Genomic DNA, 14169 nt, shown 5'->3' with positions numbered 1-14169 from the left:
GATCAACTTACTGCCTTCTCTTCCAGTGCCACCCAACGAACCGCTCATGTCCCACCCTCAGTCCAACCAGCTGTGCGTGGGAAGGCAGGTCCACCCAGAACTATGGAGAGACAAACGCGAAACAGTATTTTTCCTTCTTTCTTGTGTGTAATGCACAGGATTCCATGATAGTAGTTATTGCAGAAGCTTTCCTTATACATCTTCTCATGATCCTTTATGAATCATCTCATAACATTTCTAGAATGATTCCATTTCTTAGTCTTCATACCAAATTTTCATGATCATTTAATTCTAAATATTTCCAATTTTTTTTACTATAGATATTTAAAAATATATTTTAGGGGGCAGCCCCGTGACATAGTTGTTGGGCTCAGCGTGCTCCAGAGCACTCTGCTTCAGTGGCCTGGGTTTGTGGGTTCAGATCCCAGGCATGGACCTATACCACTCATCAGCCATGCTGTGGCAGTGACCCACATATAAAGTGGAAGAAGACTGGCACATATGTTAGTCCAGGGCTAATCTTCCTCAGAAAAAAAAAATATATATATATATACATGTTTTAAAATATCCAAATTGTTGGGGTCAGCCCCATGGCCGAGTGGTTGAGTTCGTGTGCTCCACTTCGGTGGCCTAGGGTTTCACCAGTTCGGATCCTGGGCACAGACATGGCACTGGTCATCAAGCCATGCTAAGACAGCGTCCCACATGCCACAACTAGAAGGAACCACAATTAAAAATATACAACTATGTACTGGGGGGGGGTTGGGGAGAAAAATAAAATTTTTTAAATATCTAAATTGTGTAGTAGGAGCTCATTAAAAGTAAGTAGAATAAATTATTTACATTCATATATATGGAAAACTTGATTTCAAAATTACCTGAGGAAGTACAGATGTGAATCTTCACTAATTACTAGTTTATTACATTTTAGTGGAATTAAATAACTCGTCAAAAGTTTTCTACTAGAAAAGCTGTGCACAGCTAGTTTTTATGGTTCTGCTCATTATTCCTGTTTACTACTTGACCTTATTAATTTACTCCTCCCTCTTCTCAAGTTGCTCAGGCTGGCTCAATCCTACCAGACTGTAGCTACTGTGAAAGGCTTCAGCTCCCCTATGCTCCCATAATAAAGTTGTCTTGCTGTGGGAAAAGAGAGAAGCTAATATTTGGTGCTATTTGGGGGGTGGGGGGCGATTTTTTCTCAAATAGCTCTTTTAGTATTTCATCATCTTTTTTTCAAGGATATTAAAACAATGTTCATAATTTATAGGCAACATCTGAATTTTTCAAAACCTATCTTCAAGTTCTCCTGAATAATACAAACACTTTTACCAACTGGATATGCTTATATACCACACAAATTAAAAAATAATTGGCTCTGATGACAACAGTCACACCTAAAATGCTAAAAGAAGAGCACAGCACAACTAGGCCCTGTCTTGACACACTCTTTGAACTGAACTAAAGGACCTGGCCACCAACTTCTACTGTGTTCTGAGACTAGTGCTTAGCAGAATTTTTGTTGGATCTAAATGCAAAATGGTACATACATGATTCTAACTGTGCAAAATATGTCTATATGTGACCTGGAAGGCAATAAATAGAAATGAAAATAGTTGTTTTAATTTTTTAAGATGTTTAATAAAAATATTTTCAGTAGAGCACTGTGAAAACCCCAAACTTCCTCAAAGTCTGAATGACTACTTAAATGAAAAGCTCTCCTTTATCATTATTGACATTGCTCAACAGGACCTAGAAGCCCTTCCAACTGAAAAGCATGCCAAATGGTTGCTTCTTCCCTCCTGTCGGAAGAAACATAAGGGAAAAATGAGAAGATCCTTTACTACCCTGGGAAGGTTAGGTAAAATGCTGAATCTTTCCAAAATGTTAACCAGACTCAAGGTGAGTCCTGAGGTTTGACTCCTAAAACACTGCTTGAAAACTTGGGAGCTATGGATCCACCCTAAAGAAGTTGTCCTGGACGCTTAGGACTTCCTGGCAAGAATGGGCAACAAGATTTGTTTTGCACAAAGTCACTACTCAGGTTTAGTTTAGTAGACGTGAAAAAATTTAAAATACAAAACTTACATTTAACAGGAGACACAAGTAAACTGAAGCTAAGCATGGCCCTAAAGAGCAAAACAATACTTTGTCTCCAAATGGGGAACAGCAGAAAGAACCCAAGTATGTGAAAAAAAGAAAAAGTTGGCACTGATCATGTGATTCTTAAGGATAGGAAATATTAGGACTGGGTTAAAATTATAACAGAATTTTAGATCTGAAAAGGAATTTACAGGTCTAATCCAAATCCCTCAATTTACACATGAGGAAACTTCAGGCTCATTTATTTATTCATTCAACAAACATTTATTGTGTGCCTACATGCTCAATGCTGGAAATACAACAATGAACAAGACAGAGTCCAAAGAAGGGAAAGTGACTTACCCAAAGTCACAAAGCAAGTTAGCAGCTAAACAGAGGCTCTCTGCACAGAACCCCATATTATCTGATAAAATACATCATTTCCGCACTTGTAAGCACACTAAGATTTGATGAAGGTTCTGTGCAAAGATAAGATTTTTCAAATGCAATTGATGTATTAACATTCTGTAATATAATAAGGGATATATATATCATATTCAGATGGTGTTAGAATTTATGTAAAATAACCACAGTTTCTTATTAGCAAATGAAATGATAATTTCCTTGGAAGTGCTTTCTAATTTCTTAGTCATTAGGTATTTCGTGTGCAAATTTTGACAATTCAGATTTTGAAATTTTCAACAGGATTTCTGGTCATGCAACTATGACTGTTACTATATTCTGTCATTTTTGACTTACAACGTTCATTCAACTAGTGCTTCAATATTTTAGTTATTGGCAATAAAGTACTCTATTTTAAAGATCTAGTTCTACCATTAAACCAGTTTATCCGCCTTAATCATTCATAGCTTCACCAGCTTTATAACTTTAGTGTATGTAATACAAACAGAGATATAGTTAATAAAATGCCCTGCATCAAAACATTTCTTTAAAAGAAAACTTATTTACCTCATTTCAAAATGAACAATGGCGCCTACTGCAAAAGGGAAAATCAAGAGTTTGGAACCAATCTTTTTTTTGTTGTTTTTTGCTGATTTAATAACCTTAAGAAAGCAATAAGGGAGTTCTTGAACACGGGAAAGATGGAAGTCCTCTACTAGAAGCAATACTGTAGCCTCAGAGTTCCTCTTTCATTAAAGCAACCCAAAAGAAAAGTGCGAAATTTTTGTAGCTTACCGAAATAAAAAGTTTCTGAGATACTCCTGATTGGAAAGTAGTGATTTATATTCCAACAACTCTGAGAACCAATGATGAGAGAGATGAGGCGATTTAAAAGCCACCTGTGCTGTACTACCAACATTACAATATGGAGTTCTAAGGTTGATTTTCCATCCTTAGACTCTAGAAGGCTCTCCTACTGCTGCACTTCTTTCTCTGGCCATTCGCTCCCTGTTATTACTTGTGCTTCCTCCCTACATAATAAGCCTTACTGGGGACAGGCACTGGATATTACCCACTCCGTGTCCTACCTTGAATCACAGCACAGAGCTGATACTCAGTAACTGTAAAATGAAACCACAGATGGTAACCAGAATTTAAAAATCGATAACATCTATTCTAACTCATACATCCATACTCTGAAACGAACTGTAATAATAAAAGTTAAAACTACATAATGAATATGTGGTTCTACCTGAAATATCAGGGAATGTTAAATGGCAGGGCAGGGCTGAGAAGTCTGAAAGGTCTGGCTACACAAAAAACCATGGTGGATGCTGCTCTAAAAATAACAACCACTTCTTTCTAAGCAGGAAAGGCCAATTTCAAGCCTCAGATAATGAAAAATGGAAGAAAACTGTCAGGAATAAAAGAAACATTAAGTGGAAAAAAATGACAAGATGATGTTATCTCTGGATTAAGACTTATTTTAATATACATAATGTATAGTACTTTATATAATTTATTAATGTCATTTTCTATAGGACACTGTAATTAATTCAGTGACATCAATATTGACCTCATACAAAGGATGAAAGCTGGGTTTTTGTGTGTACCAAGTACAAAACGTGCTGAAGAATTATCACACACAACAGTTATAAGAGATCAACTTTAAGGATGACTCAGGTTTACAGTAGTTGCTTCACATGGTTTTCCCTCGAGACTTGGATGCCACCCAGTGTTGCTGTGTTTGTGCAAACGCATCTCCGGACCACCCCACTACCTCCTTTTGCCAGCCCCACTTTTGCCTGTTTTACTGCTGCCGCTGCTAGACTTGCCCGATGATTTTGAAGAGAAGAGTCTTGTCATAAATTCAGAAACGTCAGGCAGTTCGTGGTTGGAATTCAGCATATTCATCGACTGCTCCATCTCCTGCAGGAAGACACAGCACAGTGACATGACAGGCACTGCGATCCTCTGAGCCGCTGAACCACTCACACTTCCACCACGAAGGACAGGAGTAGAACAGTAAAAGGTGCTGGTTCTGAGCAACGGTGCAATGTCATACCCGACAGCATTTCAGAAACCATGTTTCACACATCCTTTATACATGATACATTTTGATCCTTAGTAAATGTCCAATAAATTTTGTCTATGGTTTGATTTAGCTTATGTTTTCTTAAAGGGCATTTTCTCTGATAATGGACATATGTGATCATATTCCTGCCATCTTATTTTCTGTTTTCTGATTAAAATGCTTTTTTATTGTTTAATGAGTATTTTTTTTAAACTCACGCTTTCTTTAGATGCATATAACCAGAATATCAATCTTTAATTACATAGAAAGGTATCGGAAAAGTTTGGAAGATTAACAGCAGTATTTCCAAGACTTGATTCCTAAGGCCCTTAGTAGTAAATCTATGAATACTGTACGGCTTGGGTGACCTCAATTACTCTTTCTAAAGCAAGCAACACAAATGTTACAAAACAAGTCACTGGCAGGACCAAATAAGGATCTAGCACTTTTATTTTGAGGCCTTGTCCTCCCTCCTTACTAAGCCAATAATCTACAAAGTATTGTTCTACTTCTGGCAATATTAATGGAATATTTGCTTCATTTGCATTTTGCCACATTCCAAAAGTGAACTGAAGATTGTATTAGTTCAGATACGAAAAAAACAGCAAATACTATATTATTCATCACTTAAAATTGAACACCATTTAGGTATTAGCTTGGGCTTTCTTCCAAAAGGTAGAATTTACACACGAGTTTTCAAGGAGAAAGTGCTTCTACAAAGAAGGCCAGGAAAAGCAGCACGGTAAACATAAATTTGTTAACATGCACTAATCATCAAGAATTAAATACATGGTCCTGAGTCCCTGCAAAGATACATCAACTCCATCTTTGAATCTGTTCAATTCTGAAGCTCTTGAATGAACAACTTTTTACGCTGCTTACTATGTGCAAAGCACTTTGCAAGGAAGGAACTTTCAATCCAATGTGACTGCTAATGTTTCCTTCTACTGATACCACAGAGTTAACCGGCTTAACAGACACAAGGATTCCACAGGATGTATTCTTTTTGACCCATGCTGAAGCAAAGATGTCAAAATTTAGCAATAAAACATTTTGAAACATCATAAAGCTGTCTTGTTTCATGAAGCTTTTTCTGCCATTCCAGCTTGGAATAAATACCTTACCTCCTACAGAACTTTATCACCTACTACCTCAGCAAACATTTTTATTTATTTTATGTCTATCTTAATTTCCCATTTAAAATACACACACACACACAAAACCCCCTGAGGCAAGAAGAGTGTTTTATAAATCCATTCTACTTTCTACATTTTACTGGACTATGAGCTTGCTGATGACAGGGATGACATATAATTCATTTTTGTATCCCCAGTATCTAGAACCTAGAAATTGATTAATAAACATTTATTCAGTGATGAATAATGTGTCAATACATCAGTATATTAAATACAGCAGAAAAACTTCAAACTCATGAGATGTTTGTTGATGGTTTTTGGGTGGAAGAATAAATAATGTTTTTTAAAAAATTCTGAAGATTTTACATGGAAGCCAATATTTAAAAGAGACAAAGTGGTGGCATTAAACTTGAAGCATCTTACTTGGTAACCTCACTCCCCCTCGTTAAACCAGTATGGCTTTGTAATACAGTGTTTGAAAGCGACTATTCAATTTTTCTCCCTTGGTCTATCTGAATTTCTTTTGCGTGTCTGTAACACACAAACTAAATGTGTACTCTAAAGAGTTTTATAAAGTAAAGATAGATAATAAGAAGCTATTGTTTTGCAAAATATTTGGATTAGGTATACCAGGATTATTATGCATTTCAACCATTTAACAAGTAAGGCACAAAGAAGGTTAGTATCAGCAGAATGTTTTAGCTATATGAAGAGACCCAGGCTTCCATCAAGTAGAACCAACTCAATTTATCTGGTCCAATGGAAACAACTAATTAAATTCCAGGAACATAATACTGTGTTAACATAACTTCTAGATGAATTTGGCTTGAGAATTTGGATAAAGCTTAAAAAATCCAAACCATTCAGCCACAATGGATGGACCAGGCATCAGAATACAGTTCAAAAACCCAGAGCCTGGGCAATCATCTTACCCGTCTCATGTCAGGATCACTTGTGTTGACCACTTTGGGCAGAAGCACAAATATCAATAATGGAAGAACCATCATCATAACCTGTGGAAGCAAACAAATTCAGAAACTGTTTTTCCCACTTACCAGAACAAAATCGGCACTTAACAACCAATGATAAAATTAAAGATTCAAATGTTGAATATAGAATAAAACTAGCAGCCACTACCTCAATTCCACTGAATCAGCCCTGTCAACAGCAAAGTGCTCCTCAATGCCTGACTGCTGTAGAGTACATAAGAGCCTTATCTATGAGCGCTTGGACTTCACAGACACCTCACTTCGCATTTGTGCCACCTAGCATTTTGCAGAGTTTAGTTTTATTTAACACAAATAGTTTGCAAACGGAACTACCTATTCACTTCTGTTAATCTGTAGTCTGGCACTGGGATTGGTGATCCTGATGGCCAGCTGGGCTCTCTTTACAGATGACTTTGTGGTTCCCTTGGAGAAAACGCTGTATTACCCCTCTAATTAATGTACATCCTCTAGAGCCTGCAATATAGTACTAGGCAACTACTACAGCAGATCAGTTTTGAAAAATGACCTAGAAGCTTCCAGCACTGGATATGTTCCCATGGAATTTCAGAAATGAGAACATGGAAGATATTTCTCAATAAGTTTTAGAGTCTCATTGCTGATTTCTCCCATCCACTCTACCCTTCTGCTTCTTTATGCCTGACAGCAGTTTCTAGGTAGTAATTTATTCCTCTCAAAGGATGTACAGCCCCCAAACATTTCTCTTTGTGATCTAAACACTATCAGCAAGGAATATGATCAACCCATAGACAATTCTAAGATAATTCAACTTCCAAAAACAGCAAAAAAAAAAAGTCAATTTGTTTCTAAAGAATGTATTCTATGAGTGTTTTATTATTTGTGGATATCGTAACATCAGCTTCATGATAATACTAAGTACTGAAATTACCACAGAATAACTTCTCTGTTTACTTTACATGGGAAAAGGAGAAAAAACCTTACTCATGCCATCAATAGGGGCTGGTTAATAAATGATGGCACATTCATCAATGGACTACTATGCAACCAGCTCTATGTGTGACTTACCATACACTCTTATTCTATTTGAATTTTAAAACATTTCATCATAAGTATTTGTCCAACTTCTGTCACATGTTTCCATGTCAAAACTACTAGGCAATTTTCACTATATTCTTCTCATTATGTATTCGCAAAGCTACTATTTTCCTGAGATCCACAGCTATTCACAATTATCCTTTCGTCCAACAATCTGATCTCAGCTTTCCTTCTCACAAGAGTTAGAAGTTTTCGACTGCCTGCAAGCAAGTTAAAAATTAGTAAAGATACTTTATTGTAGCCTGATACATACCATTGGGTTCATCAGAAAGTCTGTCCAGCCCCATGATTCTCTTTTAATAAAGTAAGAAGGTGGACCTGAAGATTTCATTTGGAGAGGATAGGGCAGTCTGACCACTTCTGATGTTTTGATATAATTCACATATCTTGCTCTGATAAAGCAACGTGAAAAAAGCATCAGCAATTCTACTGAAAACATCACAAGTTACAAGAACTGCTTATAATATATCAGCAAGCCCTTATAAGTACCTTTAGATTTTTCCAAAATGCTTTGGCATCTAAACCTTTGACCTTGAAAATCTGATCAAAGTAGATGTATCTGTATATCTAAAATACTTAGCAAAATTTAAAGAAAGAAGACTAAATTTGCAATCAAGAAACCTAGGTTCTAGCTGTAGTTCCGTTATTACCTAGGCCTGTGGGCTTAGACAAGTTCTTAACTTCTCTGGTTATACAAAAAGTTCTTTTAGAATCCTTCCAGCTCTAAAGCTCTTTGGTTATATTTAATAATAACTTTATTATAAATATACAAAAATGCTGGATTTTATTTTTTTGATTGTCTGAGATATGTTTTATTGGGTGCACCCAATTTTCAATGCTATTTTGCAGGAAAAATTTATGATTTAATAAAGTCTCATAACAGCACCATAGGTAACACTACATTTTCAGCAGAGATGCCACTAATTTTAATCAAAACTCTCACTCACGTTCAAACATATTCAGGTTTACTTTTTGAAAATTGCCTCCCCTATTTTCTCTAACATTCCTTCTGGAACTTCTATTAGACATGTGTTAGACTTTTTCAATATTTACTCCAGATCTTGTAAAATTATCACTTTCATAGTGTCCATTCCTGTATCTGTATTGTATGCTGGGTAATTTTTTCTGATCTATCTCCCAGTTCATCAAACCTCTGTTCAGATGCTTAACACGTCCATTGAGTTTTTTATTCCAATGCTGATATTTATCGCAGAAGTTCTATTTTATTCTTTTTTCAAATATCTATGGTCTACTTTGGTAGTATCTTATTCTTATGGCAATTAGTCTTTCTTTTATTTCTTTAAGCATTTTAAAAATAAAATATTTTATAGTCTATATCCAATAATTCTACTATTTAAAGTTCTTGGAGGTCTGATTCATCTGCTGACCTTGTTTTCTTGGGTATTCTGAAGTAGACTTTATTTATGCGTGGGCCTGGACAGAGTTTCTCCTTCCAGAGAGGTTGCACATTTGTCTCTGCCAGGAGTCTGGGATTACGACCAGAGACCATCTTGTTAACTGTTCAGCTTGGAAGTTTCTGGATCATGCAGGACCATACCCCAAATTTCAGTGAGGGTAGGACTGTGACTATCAACTTTCAGGTGAGATTTTTCCCTCCAAAAGCCAGGGCCAGACTGGGAGTCTGGTCTTTTAGATTTTAGCATCAAGGGTCAAAGGGAGAATCAAGTCTTAGATCTAATTCCGACTCCAAGCAAGCCCAAGGCTTGCCTCCTATCTACACACTGCTAATAAAATCTAGTCCTTTTGGTTAGAGAATATCAAAACCCCCAGGTGGGAAAGTGGTTTATAGTTTATCCCCTGGGGATTTCCCTTACTTTTTTGGGAGCTATACATTTAAAAGGACATGCTTGTCAGATTTTATCCAGCATTTCTAAGATTTTCCATTCTGCCAAATATCAGAAATGAAAGTCCCACATATATTTGAGACTAACTTATGCACGCCTACAAAATATTGGTCAAGAATATTAGGACCTTATATGAATTCTACTTTGTTCTCTACTCTCTCCCACTGCCAATTATTAAAATGACAAGGGCCTTGTTTTTTTTAACCTATGCTTCAGGCATCCAGTCATCAGGAAGGGATCTGAGAATATGAATACCACAGCCGCAATCAGTCCTTAAACGCCAAAGCAGGAAGTACTCTTTACCCAAGATAAAAAGGCAAATAAAACTTTGTATTTAGAAAAATATTTCCATTTGCTTAGACGACTTTATTCAAAATTTAGAGTAAAAAGAATAAAAGTAACTTATAGTTTTTAATAGACAAGTAACTCCTTTTAATAACTCTCATTTCCTCCAGTATTCAGTGTTTTCAATATTTTTTTAAAACTTTTAAATCTGTATGTAATGTATACTGTAACTCATATAACCCACCATCCCTAAGCTTGCAATTCTAAAATATGTAAAAAGTCATGATAAGTCCTTTAAGGTTTAGATGTAACATACTAGAATTTTACTTATTTATATTTTTAACAATCTTTATGCCTCTAAAAAGACATGAGAAAGTCAATACCTAAAGAGGTTCATGACTTTGAAACAATCCATTTATTCCATCAAAAAATATTTATACATATATTTGCAAGGAATTACCTTCAATTGAAGCTTCACCCTTGCTTTAAACAGGCAACAGCAAGAAATATGACTAGTATTTGAACAAAGTAGAATATTCTAAGGCAACAATTTAGCTTCAAAAGTAGGGGGAAAAGTAATTTGTTTCCAAAGAAGGTATTTTTAGTGGCATCGTGGTATCGGTTTCATGATAATATCAAGAATGTAAATTACCACAGAATAATTGTCTCTGTTCATTATATGTGCTAAAAGAGAAGAAAGAAAACCCTACCTGTCCACCAACAGGAGCTGGCATCAAGGGACTAATATGCAGCTGCCAGAAAGGATGAGACAGCTCTCGGTGTGACTCACTATCTGAATCACAGATACTTACAGTACACTTCAAAAACTTTTAATGTCGAAAAAAAGCAAAGAAAGAAGGAAAACATTTTAGGAGTAAACACTAACTCAAATGTGAACATCATGGTACTAACCAAACATCTCTCTATTATGTCACCTCAATTTGAGGTCTCTAGAGATCAACCTAAATATGCCTGGCACAGACTGAAAAGGTGAGCAATGAAATACAGCTCCTCCAACTCCAAATTATTTTTACCTTTGCACAACTCGTGCTTTATTACTACACATGGAGTAATTTTGGGATAGCTCAAACAAAGAAGACACACCACCACGTAAAACTGTTTCATGTTTTTCAATTATACCTCAATAAAGCTAGAAATAAATACATAAATAAAATTGCTTCATATACTTCCTAGTGAGATTAGACCAAAGAGTACTATTGGCATGAGACAACAAAAAAATAAGCAAATAAATAAATGGGGATTATAACAGAAGGCTGAATCTGAACACTGTGGACAGTTGTGTATACAACTGATGCCAACTTCAGATGCGTTTGTGATATTCCACACTCAAAACCTGAATTAGTCCAAAATTATTTTCACCTCAACTTCAAAGCATATGTTCATCTACTTAGAAATTCTGAAATTTTTTCCTAGTCTGCCAGCCTCTGACACTGTGCTTTCTTTTTCTTATCGTAATCCTCACTTTGAGATAAACTCCACAATGCAATCAATCTACTGTTTTCTGAAGAAATACCAAATTTCTACTGCACACAAATATTCCAGAAAAGAACTATAGAAATTTTTAGATCAACATACTATCAGATAGGTACTAAGAGGTATTATTAAAATATCTCACTGAAAAACAGTGATGAATAGTATTTTCAATGTATATAGTTAATTTCCCACTTAATATGTATAAAGTTAATTTCCCACTTTAATAATCACGTTTCAACTATAACTTTCACAGCGCTTTTGCTCCCATAGTAAGTGATCTTACCTCTTCTCTATATAATCAATGTTAGGAGCTTTAAAATAAATTTGAAGCCAAAGCAGGAGGAAGTTCAACTTTACAATATTATCAATGCTCAAATTAAAACATCATAAGGATGTTTTAAATGCTTTAAGGAACACTTGTCGTTTAAATAAGAAACTTTTCAACCTCAACTATAAATTCTAAAAGGAATATATAATGAAGTATTCAGTAGCCTAGCCTTCAGTAAAAATTAAATCCAGTGCCCTCACCTCATTTTTCCTTTTGAAGTGATATCCACTCGGACGGGATCAAACCTGTAAGCTGGAGATATAACTTCCACTACATAGGATCCTGAAGGTATATCATGAACCACAAAACTCCCATCTGTCCTGGAAAAATGAAAATCATCTTTAGTCACTTCTTAGCAATAGCTTATTCTTTTCTCAGGTTTTAAATCATCTGTTAACTCCCAAATCAACTCCTTCAAGATGACATTCAGAGCAATTAGCAAAAAACTGGCAAGAGGTGTCCCACACTTCAGCTTCCATAATTACACTAAACGGGTTCTGAAAATGCCCTAGACCACTCCACAGTAGCAGAGAACTCTGACGCTGAAAGTCCTTCTATTCCTTCGGTGGGGCAGAGATAACAGGTGACAGGAACATGTTCCTATTCTGAGGCCATGTCCTCACTCAAGGGAAGCTATCATATACATTATTACTACAATATTAGGGTTCCAATTTTGCTGATCTCCTCCAACAATGTCTTAAGTAAAAATGGTTTTTCTAGTTTTAATTTGCATTTTGTTGTTTTTCTTTTTTACAAAAGTGTATTTAAGTAGTGTTTGTTCCACTTGTTACAAATAGTTCCCATCCACTTTGGTTAGTTCTTTTTGGATGTGCACAAGTTTAAAATGCTTACGTAGTTAAAACCACCCACCTTTTCCTTACTGATTTATTCTAAACCTTCTAGACTTAGAAAACCATCCCATCAAGAGCTGATAACTTCATGTTCATAACTCAAAGTTAATTTGCTTTGATAATGAAAAACTGCCATTCTGAGAAGTTTCTGTTTCAGGAAAACAAATGGTTCTAAAAGGATCAACTTTATCAGAGAATTCCCAATATCATAATAATACACTAAAATACTGCTTCTTAAATCATTAGGCTCTTTCAAGGTTAAAGGAATCATTGGTTCTGCCACATCCACAATATTTACTAAGAAGAGGAAAAAGTGTTCCTTCAAAGTACACAGTAAACTAAACCAGAATTGAAATATAAACATCAGGTTAACTTATTCCTGAGCTGGATGCCTTCCATTTGCCCTTCAGATCCACTCTCCACCCTCTTGCTCTCTACAGGCTGGAGGAGGGAAGAAAATGAGCTTAGTGTATTTTCCCCCAGCTCTCTCCAGGAGAAACCATCTCTGACTGGCTGTGTCAAGACACACAATTCTCAAAGTGGTCTTTTCTTCCCTTCTAGGTTCTCGTAGCTTTTACTTCCTGACTTCCCTTCAGGCTTAGAGGTGATAACAGCCTTGAGGTTGTAAACTACAGGGTACTGCACAATCTGGTTGTTTCCCTACACCATGACTACACTGTTTAATCCCTTCATTAAGTTATCCTTGAATTATTCTAATTTGAGCATATCTTCTGCTTCTTGATGGGACCCTAACTGAATGAATTTCAAAACGTTTTTCTAGATCCAGAAAAAAAGAGAAGCAAACTAATAACTATGCAACACAAATAGTAGCAGAACTAACCGCCTAAAGAAAAAGAAAATAGGGACAGCCCCAGTGGCCTAGTAGTTAAGTTCCACACACTCTACTTCAGCAGCCCAGGCCCGGTTCCTGGGCACGGACCTATACCACTCTCTGTCAGTGGCCATGCTATGGTGGTGGCTCACATATAAAAAGAGAAGATTGGCAGCAGATGTGAGCTCTGGGTGAATCTTAGTGAAAAAAAAGAAAGAAAGAAAAGAAAAGAAAGAAAGAAAGAAAAAGCAAATATATTTTTGACCCTAAGGTAAATAGTTTACTTTAGAAAGAGAACATATAAATTTTATAATGAAATTTTAAAACTTGGCTTTAAAAAAGTACTCTACAATATGGAGACCTTGTTGGATCCTGATTTGAAAGAAGAACTACATAAAAGGATTTTTGAGATAAATGAGGAAACATGAAAATGTACTGAGTATTAGATGATGTTATTTGGGCATTATTATTATTTATTTTACTGAATCAATAACGATATTGTTATTTTTTAAGCCCTTATCTGGTTAAATAAATTATGGTTTATACACACAGTGATGAGAGCAAGAAGAGGCTTGGGGAGTCCTCAGTTGAAACTCTCCTCATCCCCATTAGCCAAGTCCCAAGCCACCTCCAATAAGAACACCTATAAGTCAAAATTGCATGCTAGGTATGCATCACAGGCACAAATCACCTAGCCCTCTTCCAACAAGTTTACCACCATAAGATCCTATTAATTCTTTTTTTTGGGGGGGGGGGG

General features: G+C 36.0%; 1 protein-coding gene across 1 annotated transcript in view; it reads right to left on the bottom strand.

Moving 5' to 3' along the window:
• Window positions 1–3947: 3947 nt before the first annotated feature.
• EMC7 (ER membrane protein complex subunit 7) overlaps window positions 3948–14169 on the bottom strand; it is a 12105-nt gene continuing 1883 nt past the window's right edge. The window contains exons 2-5 of the mRNA XM_046654708.1: window positions 11930–12049; window positions 8011–8149; window positions 6627–6707; window positions 3948–4413 (exon numbers count right to left, since the gene is read on the bottom strand). Of these exons, the coding sequence (XP_046510664.1) occupies window positions 4261–4413; window positions 6627–6707; window positions 8011–8149; window positions 11930–12049 (493 nt within the window). The 3' untranslated portion in view covers window positions 3948–4260. The remainder of the gene's footprint in view (window positions 4414–6626; window positions 6708–8010; window positions 8150–11929; window positions 12050–14169) is intronic.

The sequence above is a fragment of the Equus quagga genome, chromosome 2 (genome assembly GCF_021613505.1).
Source record: "Equus quagga isolate Etosha38 chromosome 2, UCLA_HA_Equagga_1.0, whole genome shotgun sequence".
Lineage (NCBI taxonomy): Eukaryota > Metazoa > Chordata > Mammalia > Perissodactyla > Equidae > Equus > Equus quagga.
This window is presented reverse-complemented; position numbering and strand designations above follow the sequence as displayed.